This window comes from Aricia agestis, chromosome 10, assembly GCF_905147365.1.
Source record: "Aricia agestis chromosome 10, ilAriAges1.1, whole genome shotgun sequence".
Lineage (NCBI taxonomy): Eukaryota > Metazoa > Arthropoda > Insecta > Lepidoptera > Lycaenidae > Aricia > Aricia agestis.
The window spans coordinates 16,038,298-16,055,032 of NC_056415.1; the positions used below are offsets into that span (position 1 = coordinate 16,038,298).

Here is a 16,735-nt window from a genome sequence, read left to right on the forward strand (position 1 = left end):
CGGCACGTGCCGCACGTTGACAATTTAATCTCATAGAAATCATGTTCAATCATGTTTGTGTAAGTGTATACGTACACATATTTTTACACACAGATGAAACTAATTCGATTTCGTTTGACAGCTCGAGATTGTTGCTCTATTCCGCTAGGTATATTAACTTTATGGTTGATACGAATGTGTGGAATGGAAAAATACTTTTGCACTATTACACTAGACTAGTATACATATTTTATTATTGGCAACGGCTTTGTTTACTGTAACATTTGGCGTGCTTCAATATTATAATCACGTTATCATCATTCATCACCATTTCATCGCTTTTAATTTGTGTATATGAAGAATTTTAACACTTTTCTACCTAGAGTACTAGAACATTTGAAATGTAAATTGTTTTGTTTCATTCCAATAATTTATAAAATGTAATTAAAGCAATGTGATATATTTAGTGTTTAATTCAAACTTTTTTATTCTTCAGACTAACATTTGACTAGATGTGGCAGAGGTTGATGACATTCGCAGAGTTTTAATATTATTTTATCAGATTTTTTAAAACTTTCTTCCTGTCTAAACTCCCAAAGCTATAAATCTATATATCTAAGCTGTAATATAATCAGATAGCTGTAATATTTAACCCATCAATCCCCAAGCGGCACCCCGGCTGGCACACAACAATTGAAAACTATTGTTTTAATATTATTTTACCAGATTTTTTAAAACTTTCTTCCTGTCTAATCTCCCAAAGCTATAATATAATCAGATAGCTGAAATATTTAACCCATCAATCCCCAAGCGGCACCCGGCTGTCGCATAACAATTGAAAAACTATTGTGTCTGCGGTGTCCACGATCGAGGTAATAATATCATTATTATGATTCTCGCTATGGCCGATGAAGATTGCAAGTAAAAAACAAGTTAGTTACAAGTCTATATTAATAAATATGCTACAAAATGGTTACAGTTCATTTAAAATACTCTTTGACGCTTTCTATCTTCACCCTGAGTTCATGAGATGAGTCCTTCGAGAGGTCTTGGGAGTACTTCTGGTAAATGTCGCGCAGTTGGTTGTAGTCTTGCAGTTTGTTCATTTCTGTAAAATATAAACTTTAGATGCATGAATATAACTTAAACTAGTTATTCTTTTGTTAAGCGTAATATAATAGTTAGGTCTATTTCCTTTACGAAATAGCAAGGAAGACATTAAATACCAAAACGCCAAGCTCACATTTATAACTAAAACATAAAGTTTTATGTTTTAGTTATAAATATTTTTAAAAATAGGAATAAGATCTAGCTAAAGCACTTTCCTCCTTTTAAAACCACCCAATACTATTTTATTGAAACGCAGTGCTGAAATAAATAGGAATTATAACATACCTATCAGAGATTTGGCAAGTATTTCCAGTAGATTGAGCGCTACTTTCCTGTGTCTCACTTGATTACTGTTAACTGCAAACAAAACAATATTTTACAAAATAAAATAAGATGACAAACTAATGAAGAAACAGACAAAGATTTTTTTTAAGACAGTTTTCATCAATTCTATTGCAACATTAATGTAGCTTCTTAATTCGTTTGATCTAGTCCGTATAATTAATAATCCGCCAAGTGCGAGTCGGATTCGCGCACGAAGGGTTCCGTACCGTTATAGAAGAAAAATAGGCAAAAAATTGTATTTTTCTATGGGAGCCCCCCTTAATTTATTTTATTTTAATATTATTCTTAAATATTGAAGTAGACATATAATTAAGATCTTTGTAGAAATATCAAGTGCCTACCTGTTGCTAATATTGATATCGAACAAAAAAGGCCAAAAAAATCACGTTTGTTGTATGGGAGCCACCTTTAAATATTAATTTTATTTTGTTTTTAGTATTTGTTGTTATAGCGGCAACAGATATACATAATCTGTAAAAAAATCAGAACTCTAGCTATAGATGTTTTTGAGATACAGCCTGGAGAAAGACAGACGGACAGACAGACATCGAAGTCTCATAAATAGGGTCCCGTTTTCACCCTTTGGGTCCTTTCCCAACCCTAATACAAACTATGGAAAGGAGTAAAAAAAAAGAGTAAGAACCAGTCCACACGGCGCGTTGCGTCAGCGTTGCGTCGACGCAGCGCTGCCGTTGCGTTGTTTTACATACATCAAACGGCAGCGTTGCGTCGACGCAACGCGCCGTGTGGGCTGGCTCTAAGTGGGTAAAACACAGACACACCGACATTAATACTATTAGTATGTCGGAACGTGCAGTACTCACGCAGCGTGTAGTCCACTATAGCGGCGACGTGGTCGACCAGCGGCGCAAGGGGCGGGGCCGGCACGGGTGGCTCCGCCTCCATGGGCGTGGCGAGCGTCGCCAGCCGCGGCAGCACGCGCTCCGCCGCGCACAGTATAGCGAGCTGCAGCGGCCGCGAGCTGTTCGGTAGCGCGGTGCGGCAGTGAGAGAATAGCGTGTCTTGGTACTTCTCTGTGAAGAAAAGTAACTCAAATAAAATCCGTGATTTTTTTATGAAATAAGGGGGCAAACGAGCAAACGGGTCACCTGATGGAAAGCAACTTCCGTCGCCCATGAGTGTCCATGGGCATCAGAAGAGCTGCAAGTGCGTTGCCCATTCATGCCGAAGCATGGCTCTCCCACGTCTAAAAAATCGTGACACATGATAGCTATATCGTGACATATGACAGCAGTTTGACACGATAGACACTACAGTTCGACAAGGCTTTAAATGAATATGTCAATGATGTCAATGGGCACTGATGGTGAAGGAGAACTGTCAAAAATGACGTTTTTGTATGATAGAAGCGTTAGTTCCTTTTCTCACCACGCTCATAAACAGCCTTGTCGAACTGTAAGGCGGTACCTGGTGGCAAATGGAATATCAAACACCCTCATTGATTCGACGGGGCGTACCCTGTGTATCGCGGTTGGCTGGCCACGCCTTCCCGAGCAGCTCGTACGCGGCCTCCCGCAGCGCCGCGCGCTGCGTCCGCCGCTTCCGCGCGCTGTCGTTGTCCTCTTCATCTGAATCTTTGTCGTTCTCGTCCTGAAGACAAGATATTGGTTAATTGTGAAGTAAACATATTTTGTTAATAAAAAATATTTTTATGAAGATGAAGGCGATTATATTTAAAGTCTATAATAACTAGAAACGCAAATTATACAATATCTTAATCACTCATTGTTGCAATTACTTTATGCTTTCAAAGTCATTAAAATCGGATTAGTAGTTTGAGTAATAATATCAATTTTAGCCGAGTGAAAAAAGTTTATACTTTGATTTGTGTATTTGCTTAGCAGTTTTCCCCTTGTCGACTTTGGAAAAGTCGCTCGAAAGATAAAAACAATACATAGTATAGCTTATTCATTATTAGTAAGGGGGGTTAATATGTGATCGACCGTCACATAGTAAAATATCAGTTTTTCTCAGTCTCAGTGACAGCATGCTGGTGGTAGTGCGGGTCTCAGTTAGTAGGCAGTTGGTGATCTCTCCCTAGATCCTTAAGGATGTTTCGTCATTTACTAACCCATAAAACTAACCTTGGACAGTATATCCTTCACGATATCGTACACGCGGTCGAAGCGGTCCAGGTTGAGTGCAGCGAGTGTGTCGCCGAGCGCCGCGACCGCGTGCTGCCTGTATTGCGGGTCGCCTTTGCGGGCCTCAGTTAACAGGCAGTTGACGATGTCTTCTCCTAGTGCCGGAGATATTGGCGTCTCGCCGGGCTTCACCCTATAATAGTTAGGTTTTTTCTTAATATTAAAGTAATAACCGCGCACTATAAAACTTTGGAACAAACTGTCACCAGCAGTAAAAAAACCTGACTGCACGGTCAAGTAGAAATGCGAAAGAATAGAAACGCTGACAGATTTCCTTTGCTATTCCATAATTTTGTCTACTTTATACAGTAAAGTATGAACCTTTCTATGGTGGCCATGCTAAGCCTGCTGGTGGAAAATTGCGTCAATGATCCATCCTCTGTTCCGCTCCGCTGGCATAGGATGGGAGTACGAAGGCGTCGTTACGCGCACCTCCAAACTTCTGTCTAATCTGGGGCTCCGGGTCAGGATGGGAACCTGACCGGCTTAGCTAGTCCCTTATTTTGGAGGAAGTCCGGTCGTGGAGGGAGTCCTGTGTTGTTGTAGGACATATCCAGGACATCCCTCCGTATACGGCTGAAGACAAACCGCAGGTGGTTTTAGTGGGTAATAGTCTCACATACCCCCGGGGTGCTTCAGCTTAACTGAGGCACATACCCGACCCGGGGCACCCATGATGGGTTGCCCTGCCCATCAAAAAAAGGCCCACTCTGCTTTCACTACACTTGATTAAGCTTCATTTATGACACGATGAGTTTTCTCAAATCGACACTCGCGCATCAACGAAAAGGCGTTAAGAACGGCGATAGGGAGCGCCGGCGAAGGTATCATAGAGGGGCGGAAGGGAGATGAAATGGCGTTACTTATCTCTGTACATAACTCAACTATATTCGGTGGTTGTAAGTATAGTTTTAAGATTAAAAGTATGTGTTTAAAATGTTATAACTTTTTCATACCTATGAAATAAGTATGAAATAAATCGTCGTATCTATAAAAGTACACAACATTTCCCACAGCGAAATTGTCGTATCCTTGGGAATGTTGTATTTTAGGCGACAGAAATGTCGTAACTCATTGAAATCAAACTCAAGCGTTAAAAAAACTGTGTCGTACCTTTTTCTAATTTCTCACGCATTGCCGTATCTATCTTTTATCCAATGCAGTTTTTCGTCTAGTTACGACAATTTTTTTTAAGGTCTGTGCTGAAAGGGTATAAATCCATGGTCGTATTTTTACTAGAATTTATCGTAGAAAGACGAGATATAGACCATTCGACGCAGAATTTATTTTTATACAACAATCAATTAAAAAGTGATTTTGGCCAAAATTCAAGTTACGCCACTTCCGCTTTCACCCGTCGATATAATAATCACTTAGTTTCGTTCCACCTTGTGCACAATATAACAATGACCTCAGAACGAAGTCACTTACAAAAATACCACATTGCAATTATAAAGAAGAAGAAGTGACGACCGCAATAAAACATTACAACTAATATAACTGCACACGCAACACCGCTAGCGCGATGTAGCGAACGCACAGCGCCATCTGTGTTTGCGAGTTAGCAACACTACCGGGAAATGGAAGTATTTGTTGGAAGTAATAACTTTTAATTTAATGAAGAGTTTGACAAATAATATATGAGGCTTACGGCCAAAGGGCATTGAGTAACTTTGTATGGACCTGTGGCGTCATTTTTTTTTCCAGCGGCCATCTCTTCATCGCCAGAATCGTTACTTCAACTATCATTGCTAGTCTGTAGTTCATCATGGTTTTCATCAAGAATCGATTTTCGAGACGCGACTGTGTCAATTCTTCTTCTTCGCAGCTTGATATGATGAACATAATAATATGTCGATTCGTTGTTGAAGTGATGACTGATGACTTTGAGGGCAAAGAAAGTTGATGTGACTGTCTGACGGCAATTTTTTAGGGATCCGTAGTCAACAAGGAACCCTTATAGTTTCGGTCTGTCCCTCTGTCTGTCCGCGGTTTTTCTCTGAGACTATAAGGCCTACAAAGCTGCAATTCGACATGAATGTACATCTTAATGACACCGACAAAATGGTATATAAAATCTTTTTAAAAAAATGGTGCCTCCCATACACATCAAGCGGGGGTGATTTATTTTTTCCGCGTCCACCCCACCGTGTCTACCATAATATATTTCCCCTATCCAACAAGTTTTTTTAAAAATATGATGAGTATTCACAGACCATTTTCCTATTTAGGGATCCGTTTGTGAAATAATATGAAGTTTTAAAGTGGAAAAAATCCGGTGTCCTCCCTTCTACCAGCTAAACGATTGCTTCTAGAAATGTGCAAAAATTCACGGGGGACGAAACATGCTGAATTTAAAAGGAAAACTATCACGGCTAAGAAGACTTTTTGTTTTGTTGAGTTTTTGAGTTAAAGTCGATCAACTAAAAAAAATATTCGGCGAAGTATAAACTATAAAGGAACTTTTCAAATTTGAACGTGACTGAGATAATGTTGTTAGTTATAGTGTAAAACACATTAAAATGTATGTATTCATTGACCATACAAAAAATATCAAAAACTAGCGGTACTACGGAACTCTATAATATTGCGCGTGGCACGACACGCACTTGATTGGTTCTTTTTATACTTTTCCCCTTTTCGCCGAAAGCCTCCTGTCCTCTTAATATCTCCTGCTTTCTTCACGCTTGCAGAACGCTGTCCTGTATATACTTAATACTCTTAAAATAAAATGTTTACAGCCTAAGTTCCCTTATGAAGGAGGAAACTGGACTTTCACTAGAGTATACACTATTGAGTATCTAGTCATTTATTCTATTAAGTATATACTTAAAAACGTGCCTAACAAATCCATCTAAAAACCTTTTTGATTACTTTTAGAGTAATTGTTCTACAAATAATTTCAATTCCTAAAAAGTATTTGTGATAATAAGTCTATAGAATAATTGAACTACAGCAGCGCTTTTAACAGAGCAAATATAGTCTATAACAAATCAATTTGCTCTTAACTCAGTGTAATGAACTTATAAAGGTTTTAAAACAAGGAACACTAGATATTTTTTTCTATTAGAAACTTAGTTCTTATTCAAAACCATGTATAGAATGTCAATGTCTATGATGTCTATAAAAAAGCCATGATTAGTACTCCTAAAGAATAAATAGATTTAAGGCGTCTGAAGTGTGCTACTTGGGTATATTAGTAATAAAAATTGTTCTGAGTAATATCAGAGCTGAGCTATGATTATTTTGAGTATATTTATTTTTGCGCCTTATGTTCACAAAATCAATAGTTATTAACGTTACTTTATGGAGCTATCCTTAACAAACAGGTGTAGAAAGGGTATATTAATCTGTTGGATATATATATTTCTTACTAGCTATTGCCCACGACTTCGTCCGCGTCAAATATGAATAAATTTTCACACAGGGTTTAACTCTCGTCCGACTAAAATATAGCCAGACTTCAGACTATATTTCATTAGACAGTGGTTTTCAAAGGGCCGGATGCAATATTAGGCAATTATAATTATTGTTCTTGTGTATTAATGTGTTGTGACTTGTGGGTGGTAAAATGACTCTAGGGTGTTGTTCCCATAGTATAATGTCGATTATTTCCACTATTTAGCGAATTTTGTCCATAGTGCAGTATGAGTTATGACGCCGGACGCCACCTTTCGGCAGAATTTTCAGTCTAGCTTTTAATCTACTTCCCAGCTCATTATAGAAGTACAGCTGCAGGAATGTTTTATAGAATATTAACTACCGTATTTACTTATAAAAAAATCAAAACGGCCCTCTGTAAGAATTTCGAGAAAAAGTGGATTTGCATTTTTTTGCAAAATAAAATAAATATGTAGTTAAAAAACTCATTAACGGCGCATTTTCACTGGTCGATAGGGTCCGCATGCGGGGTGCGGGAAATTTCTGACACGCATGCCACGACCAATGAAAGTGCACAATCAGTTGTTATAGACTCCCCGTATGCTGTATACCGTACGAGTTAACGACTAATGAAAATGCGCCCTAAATGACGGCGCGTAGCTGTTGTATGTTGGTCTTTTAAAATGTACGAATGACTAAAAATAAAAATAAACGATGAAATGAAATGTACTTGTATCTATATATACAGGTTGTAACAAAACTTAGTGATAATACTTTAGTTAGAGTATATTATACTATGTGTCCCTTGTATAAGAGTTCACTGTGAAAGAAGTGTTGAAACAGGCCCTTAGTTTTGTTATACCCTGTATACTAACATTATCAAGCTGTAGTGTTTGTGTGTTTGCACTGCTTGTTCGATTTGAATTTTTTTGTGTTGGATAGTCCATATATCGAGAAAGGCTTTAAGCTAATAAATAATGCCGTTTTTTGCAACGATATCAAAATATTAATTCTATGGTTTTTTGTATTTTCCTGAGTATTCATGTTATGATTGAATTTACTTTTAGTTGAAAATACTAACTTAAAATGCCTAATATCTCGGCTCCGATATAGTCCCCCATAATTTACTCCCCTTGATATGTTCTTTTATATTATGCCGGTTTCGTGAGTGACTGCGAGATTTGAAAATTACGCCAATATTACCCAAACCCCTTTTAAATAATTACATTTACAGTTTGTGCGTTTTATGATGATATGCGTGACACATTATAATTGACAATAGTAGGGAAGTTACCTAACAAAAATTAATCGATAATTTAAAAATATCGAATCACTTCGTAAAGGAATTGCAATCGAAATTATCGATTTCGTACTGACATTTCAGTGGTGCCGGCGATTTAAGATGGCCGCCCTTTTTTATCGATTTGATTTCGATTCAACAGAGTCAATCTCTATTGACATATTACAAGTTCCGTTTCATGCATCTGACATTTTTCAAATGTTTTCGTAACAATAATTTTATACTCCTAGGACGACATAGGACGCTGCCGCCGGTAGGCCATGATGGCCCATACAGCCTATACATAAATCCAGAGTTGTACTCACGTGCACAGCGCTGCTAGCGCGGCCAGCACGTGCCGCTTGCCGTCGTAAGTGCGTCCGTGCGCCGCAGCAAGACACGCGCGCGCGAGCCCGTCCCGCGCCGTGCCCGCGCCCGCCGAGCACACGGTACGCACCGCGTTCGCTGCCTGCGTACGAATAATTGATTTATTTATATATTTATTTATTTATATATTTACTAGATGACGTCTGAAACTCCGTTGCGCCGAAACTCGTTTGTCACGCAGGAACCGTACATTTTTAAGTGATAAAAAGTATCCATAGGATCTTTCCCGGGACTCAAATTTTAGCCAAATCGGTTCAGCAGTTTGGGCGTAAAGAGGTAACAGACAAAAACACATCGTATCTACAATATTAACACCATGGTGACAAATAGAATATTAAAAACCCTCATTGTTGAAAATATTGTGAGTTAATCCCCTGTATATATTGTCCCTGTCCGGGCACAGGTGATATACATAATATATTGCTTTCTTATTTGAGAAGAACATACCTGTATCTTCTTAGTCCAGCTGTTGGATGCAAGTGCTGTCTCAATGTACTGTTGGATGGCTGTCAGGTGCTGCTGCACGCCTGTCTCGCGCGCCGGGCTGATGTCCGTCCACAGCTCCTCAAACATCTCCACTGTGGCCGCCTCAGCTTCTGTTGACAGAAAAGAATAGATTAAATGAAAAAGCAAGGTAAAACAATTTCTACAAGGTAGGAAAAAAGGTTAGATTTTTAAGGTTTTATTATTTTTCCATACATTTCTAAAACATATTAAACAATATACTAAAACACAACAATTTCCCCAAGTTTGCCATATTACTTTCCAGAAATGATCCCTTACCAGCAACACTATAAATTGATGCAATAATACAGAATGCTTTTTTGTGATGTTTTCTTACCTTCTACCCTCGTTAACTTTTTTCTCCCATGGTTTAGAGATTTTTCGTCATACAATAAAATGTTCAACTTTTCAAGCCCTTTCATTTTGTATATGTCTCAAAGTGCTACATTAGTGGGTACGAAGTGCCCCTCCTTCAAAATTGGTTGAGCGGTTTGGGCCATAAGGTTAATATACCTAGCGGAATAGAGAAACAAAGGCCTGAGCAAGAGAATGACACTATCAGTAACACTGCGTGGCAAAAAGAGACGTGTGATACATGACAGCAGCACTCTTTTTCTGACGTCCAGTCGGCACGTGCCGCACGTTGACAATTTCATCTCATAGAAATCAAGTTCAATCATGCTTGAACACAGATGAAATCAATTTCGGTTTCGTTTGACAGCTCGAGATTGTTGCTCTATTCCGCTAGGTATATTTACTTTATGGTCTACACATGATAATTCATGTAAAAAACACTCTAGGCCGAAACTTCTAGGCCGAAAGTCGCATAAAATAAAAATATGTATTTACATATAAATCTGGGCCCTACTTATTATAAACAATTTCTACAAGGTAACAAACAATATGCGGTAAATCCAGGAAAGGTTAGATTTTTAAGGGTTTTTTTTTTTATTTTTCCATACATTTCTTAAAAATATTAAACAATATACTAAAACACAACAATTTCCCCAAGTTTGCCATATATAATTACTTTCCAGAAATTATCCCTTACCAGCAACACTATAAATTGATGCAATAATACAGGGTGCTTTTTTGTAATTTTTTCTCACCGAAACCCTCCTTAACTTTTTTCTCCCATTGTTTACAGATTTTCCGTCATACAATAAAATGTTCAACTTTTCAAGCCCTTTCATTTGGTATATTATGTCTCAAAGTGCTAAATCAGTGGGTACGAAGTGTCCTTCTTTCAGCAAAATTGGTTGAGCGGTTTGGGCGTGAAGAGTTGTGGGCGCCATCTAGTTAATAATATTAGTATGGATGTTTTGTGTGTATGTTACTTACCGTCGTCTTTAGGCGCGTGCATGGCCAGAAACACGACAGGCGCTAGTATAGCCTCATTGTCTTTGATAATTTCTATCTTGGCCTTAGCGACCGCTTTCAGTGTGAGCGCTATAGCGGACCGGGACGCGTCGTCTTCCTTGGTTTCGTATAGTGTCCTTAACTTGTCCATTAGTTTCGTGGCTGTTAGCGGCTAAAAATATGACAAAATCGTTGATTGTCTTCATATTTGTGTCGTAATGATTTGATACTTTATAGTAGCTTAAGACCCAATTTCACCAACCTCTGTTTGTTAAATCCTAACAAGGCATTACTTAACGGACCTAGGAAAATTAAATAGACTGTTAAAATACTTATGTCCCACAGTAAAAATGCAACAGCGGATTAGTAAATGCTAAGTGAACAACGAGTGAATCGCTCTAACGCACTAAGTGAACATCGAAATCGCAGACATTTCTTACGCTATAATAGTTCTTCTTAATTTACCAGGTTAATAATTATTATCTGTCAAAGCTGAAAACATGAATCATAATACAAACTTTTATTTACATATTTCGGTTTGGTAATGTTGATACAAGTTAATATATTTGCAATGTCAAGGAAAATCCGGCTGAATTTTTGGCAAAGTGAAAATAAATAATTATTCATAACTATGAAAATAATTAATAATAAGGACGTGGCGGAAAGACTCAAAAGTCAAAACAGATTCTTTTATTGATATTGCATATTATTGTCTTTGAAAGTTGTTATTTTGACTCATATAACATCCTGTTAAATATTTAACGGACCTCCATAGCAGGAATTAAATTTAACGCCGTATTAGGTGATTTAACATGACATTAGGGCATGGTGGAACGCTCGATAGCTCTAACAGGCCATTAACTGATTTAACGAGCCATTATTTATTTAACATTGCTTGATGAAACTGGGTCTAAGACTCAATTTCACTAACGACAGTTAAAGTTCGAATTATTATCACGCTTCCTCTTTCGTTTTTCTTATTAATGAAAGAGACATGATATTTTTACAAACTGTTAACACTAACAGACGTTGGTAAAATTGGGCCTTAACTTGTTAAACACTAACGAAAACTTTTAATTGCCATGTGGCTGTTTAATTTGTATCTTACTGTTTTCTTTAAAATGCTTCAGCCTTCAAGTTTTTTTAGGGTTCCGTACCCAAAGGGTAAAAACGGGAGACTTCGTTGTCTGTCCGTCTGTCTGTCTATATATATATATATATATATATATATATATATATATATATATATATATATATATATAGTTCTGAAATTTTCACAGATTGTGTATATCTGTTGCCACCGTAACAACAAATACTAAAAACAAAATAAATTTAACATATAGGGGGGATCCCATACAACGAACGTGATTTTTTTGGCCTTTTTTGCTCGATATCCATAATGACAACAGGCAGACAGTTGAAATTTTCTCAGAATCCTCAATTATATATGTGTAGTTTAATAATTTATAATAAAATAAAAATTTGAGGGGGGCTCCCATACAAAAACACAACTTTTTTTTTTTTATGAAATAAGGGGGCAAACGAGCAAACGGGTCACCTGATGGAAAGCAACTTCCGTAGCCCATGGACACTCGCAGCATCAGAAGAGCTGCAGGTGCGTTGCCGGCCTTTGAAGAGGGAATAGGGTAATAGGGGAGGGTAGGGATGGGAAGGGAAGGGAATAGGGAAGGGTAGGAAAGGGAATAGGGTAGGGGATTGGGCCTCCGTTAAACTCACTCACTCGGCGAAACACAGCGCAAGCGCTGTTTCACGCCGGTTTTCTGTGAGAACGTGGTATTTCTCCGGTCGAGCCGAAGCATGGCTCTCCCACGTATATTTTTCCTTTTGGCCTATTTTTCTCCATATATCGGTACGGAACCCTTCGTGCGCGAGTCCGACTCGCATTTGGTCGATTTTTATATAAATATGATTTTCCCTGTGTAAATCAAAGATGCACAGTGTAAATCGACATAATTCTTGCACAATATTTTGTCGTTGTCTGTCAAAAAAACCTTTGTAATTTGTTTTGTAACATGTTCTGTCCTATTCTTCTGTCTTTTAAGTAACAAATTTTTGCACATAACAAGTACCAAAACATGTTACACAATATCTTTGAAAGCCTGCTTGATTTGTAATTTTTATACAAGGTGCAAAAATTTTTAATGTTAAAAGTTGGAACATTATTATTTTTCGATCAGCAACTTATTAACTTATTTTTATAATATTAAGGTGCGTCCACATTTGTATCATTTGCGCGATCAGATCTCCTTCGCGATCATCGCGCCGTATCAAGTATGCGTATCATAGTGTGGACGCCTATTAGATCATTCTGCCGATCATGCGCGTATTTGATACGACACGTATCAGATACGCGGTTAATAGCGATCGGGGCGTATCATGATACGCGTATCATTTTGATACGCTTCGATGATACGCGACGGAGATCTGATCGCGCAAATGATACAAATTTATACGTGGGAGAGCCATGCTTCGGCACGAATGGGCCGGCTAGACCGGATAAATACCACGTTCTCACAGAAAACCGGCGTGAAACAGCGCTTGCGCTTTGTTTCGCCGAGTGAGTGAGTTTACCGGAGGCCCAATCCCCTAACCCCTACCCTATTCCCTTCCCTACCCTCAACTATTCCCTTCCCTTCCCTTCCCTACCCTCCCCTATTGCCCTATTACCTCTTAAAAGGCCGGCAACGCACTTGCAGCTCTTCTGATGCTGCGAGTGTCCATGGGCGACGGAAGTTGCTTTCCATCAGGTGACCCGTTTGCTCGTTTGCCCCCTTATTTCATTAAAAAAAAAATGTGGACGAAGCCTTAATTGTGATCAGCAGAATAAAAATTATAATCTTACCTTAGCATAAGCAGTAATTTGTCCCAGAGCCTCTGCATAGTTTTTCCGCACCGTGGCGTTTCTATCAAAGACGCTGTTCAGTAATACAGGTAAAATCCTCCCCGCTATAGATACTAGGTCTGTTTTTAGGTAATGAGCAGCTAGCACTAGGAAATGCGCGCAGGCGACCTTAGTGCCTAGCTGAGGTGATTTGATGAGATCCAGAATTGTTGGCAACATTTCTTTCATCGCTTCGATGTCTATATACGGCATGCACTGAAAATAAAATAAGTTTTATTATTAAGAGCCATAATTAAATCAGAAAAAATTATATTAGCTCGTCTGTCAAACGCCCAAAATGGGCGGCCTCTAAAAAGTATTTTCGAAAATGGTTTGACAGTTCGTGACAGATGAAAGGATAAGCTTAATATCTTACGGCCGTTCCCAATATTTGATCTATCTCTGGTTTTGCCCTACTAGAGATAGGAATAGCTGACATTAGACATTAGAGACATAATATATTTTATGTCAATTGTGAGCTATTCCTATCTCTAGTAGGGCAAAACCAGAGATAGATCAAATATTAGGGACGGCCGTTAGACCACGATTTCGCTAGGGTGAATACAATATCTTACACGGGCACAAAACATTTTTCTGGATTAAAGTAGCCGTTAGTTATCCATCCTAAACTACGACCAAACCGAATTTAATGACGAATAGTCATAAAATTAAGTGTACGAATAGTAAAAACTATAAACTACAAAAAACTACAGTTCGTCAAAATGATAGTTTGTAAGATATTCCAGTTTCCCCTTGCGTAGTGTCCTAAGCGCTAGTTTCCTTTTATTCATATCTCTCAATCTTATCCTCAAAGACAGTGTCTGTTTTTTATCATTTCTCTTAATCTCTTACCTTGACGAAAGTATCGGTAGTATGATGATGTTCACACTACCAGCTCTCAAGCCATCGACCGCAGTTCGTACTGTACTCAGCCGGGCCGGTCTCTCCAGCTAATGTTTATAATATCTCTCAATATAAACCTTGACGACAATATATTTTATTTTATTTTATTAGGGTGGCTTACAGCTAGCTATAACACAGTATTGTATATGTGATAGTTTTCGAAAAGCCAATTACAAGCCTCCACAAGGAGCTCGTTAATGTAAATTAATAACAAAAAAGAGAAAGCAAGGTTAGTAAATACTTAAATACTAGATTGTAACTAAACTATTGTTGAAGGTGGTTAGTAGTAACAACATGCAAAATAATTTACAATAGGGGCAAACTGGCGTTGCATCTCAATGTCGATGATAACATTAGTACGAAGATCCAACGATTTGTAACTATAATAAATAATAATATTGTAATAAAAATAACAACAACAGCAATGGCCAGTTACGACTACACATAGCTGCAACAGTCACTGTTGATTTTTCAGAAAAACGGTATTAATAGATGCTAGGCTGCTAGTGAAAAGATCAAAGATTAGGATCTGATTAAGGTAATCTAATATGGTGATCTAATATAGGTAGTATGATGATGCTTGACAACCCCAGCTCGCGGGTCGGCGACTGCGGCACGCACGTCAGCTGACGGAGCCAGCGCTCTACTCAGCCGGGCCAGTTTTGCTGGCTCCAGCTCGCCAGCTGCGCCGTGTAATGCTGGCACCAGGCGCGACTATGTTTCGACCATTAGCTCACATTGACGACAGACAGTATCCGTAGTGTGATGATGTTTCACAACCCCCGCTCGCAGGTCATCGACCGCAGATCGTACGTCAGCTGACGGGGCCAGCGCTGTACTCAGCCGGGCCAGTCTTGCTGGTTCCAATTCGCCCGCCGCGCCCAATAGCGCTGGCGACTACAAGCTAATGTTTATAATTTCTCACAATATTTACCTTGACGACGGTATCAGTAGTATGGTGATGTTTCACAACCCCAGCTCTCAAGTCATCAACGGCAGCTCGCACGTCAGCTGACGGCGCCAGCGCTGTACTCAGCCGGGCTAGTCTTGCTGGCTCCAGCTCGCCCGCCGCGCCGAGTAATGCTGGTACAAGCCGCGCCGCCGCCCGCGCCGCACCGCCGACGGATACGATACGTGATACCGTCCATAAACTAATGAATGGAAGACATACCATTAATGAATAGATTTAGACTGGTTTCTATCCTAAAGGTGTGACCGCATTAGACGTACCTACACTGAATTGGAGAGACGCGACACGTCACGACCAATTATTATTCGTATGTAATATGGTTGGTATAAGGCGAGACACACTACGCGGCAGCAACGCTACGCGACACAAAACTTCAGTACCGAAAGTGTCACATCGCTTCGCTCAGTGTAGTGCCTATTTCGGTCTCGCCTAAATCATATAAGACTGTTTATGACGTGAGGATAAAATTAAAAAACTTACACCAACATAATATTATCACATATGAAACAGCTGTTTAATATCCAGGCTCTTAGGTTAAACGGTGACGCATGTAAATGCGTACATGTAAGCAAAATTACACGCCCGTAACGGATATATTTTTCAAGATAAGCAAAATGCATCCAATTTTATTCTCACCTTACACTTCGCACTTCTTTAACGACGTTGGTAATGCCGTTGTCTAGTAAAACAGGCATAATGGCCTCTATGATCTCTTTGCCGTCCTTCCCTGAATTTGTATCACACGCTTGGACGCAGAGCTGTAAATGTAAACATAATTTAAATGCGAAAAATGGTTTTACTCATATGCAACGGTTGACTGTTGCAGTTTTCTTTTCTCAGAACATACAGCCTCATACATTAAGTCCAAGTAATCACAGTCCTCGCCTTTTAAAAGTGGTTATTTTACTGCGATTCTAGTGTCAATATTAGACATTGTCGTTTTGCTGTTTGCCAGCTGCGGTAACGAGTCGTGCAGGCTCCTCCCCCCTCCCCCTCTATACAACACATCAGTTCAGTGTGTCGAGCTCACCTTGGCGAGCACATGCGCGGTGTTGGTGGCGGCGAGTCGCGTTCCCTCGTGCACGTCGTCCATCACACGGAACAGCTCCGCCCACATCGTCGCCAGCTGCGGTAACGAGTCGTGTAGACTCTTCGCTCCCCTATAAACGTGGATATATAGACACATAAATTTGAAAATAATTTTGTAGGCAAACAACCGCTTATTCAGTATCAAAAAGTAACATTTTCCAATCCAATTTATCTATATAAACAAAAATATCATGTTTTGCTGGAGTGTGCTCAGACTGCAGAGCTAAGATCAAGGCTCTTAGGTGACTTTGGCTGCCTGCACAATGGACGGATCAATAGTGTACTTTCGGAGTCATTGTCCCCAGAGGCAATAAAATTATATAGTTATTTGGATCTGTCCCTTATGTAGGAAACACTGTATT

The 16,735-nt window shown here is 39.1% G+C and overlaps 1 protein-coding gene and 1 long non-coding RNA gene across 2 annotated transcripts in view; one reads left to right on the top strand and one right to left on the bottom strand.

The window, feature by feature from the left end:
* Window positions 1-912: 912 nt before the first annotated feature.
* Window positions 913-16,735, bottom strand: part of LOC121730871 (proteasome-associated protein ECM29 homolog) — a 41,534-nt gene continuing 25,711 nt past the window's right edge. Inside the window, exons 26-37 of the mRNA XM_042120073.1 lie at window positions 16,315-16,444; window positions 15,921-16,042; window positions 15,249-15,465; window positions 13,373-13,627; window positions 10,492-10,681; window positions 9,094-9,242; window positions 8,586-8,728; window positions 3,540-3,732; window positions 2,913-3,045; window positions 2,259-2,468; window positions 1,375-1,446; window positions 913-1,087 (exon numbers count right to left, since the gene is read on the bottom strand). Of these exons, the coding sequence (XP_041976007.1) occupies window positions 960-1,087; window positions 1,375-1,446; window positions 2,259-2,468; window positions 2,913-3,045; window positions 3,540-3,732; window positions 8,586-8,728; window positions 9,094-9,242; window positions 10,492-10,681; window positions 13,373-13,627; window positions 15,249-15,465; window positions 15,921-16,042; window positions 16,315-16,444 (1,942 nt within the window). The 3' untranslated portion in view covers window positions 913-959. The remainder of the gene's footprint in view (window positions 1,088-1,374; window positions 1,447-2,258; window positions 2,469-2,912; window positions 3,046-3,539; window positions 3,733-8,585; window positions 8,729-9,093; window positions 9,243-10,491; window positions 10,682-13,372; window positions 13,628-15,248; window positions 15,466-15,920; window positions 16,043-16,314; window positions 16,445-16,735) is intronic.
* Window positions 1,148-16,663, top strand: LOC121730883. The gene is made up of 3 exons (XR_006036158.1): window positions 1,148-1,159; window positions 5,063-5,064; window positions 16,579-16,663. It is a non-coding gene; the product is annotated as an uncharacterized LOC121730883 (long non-coding RNA).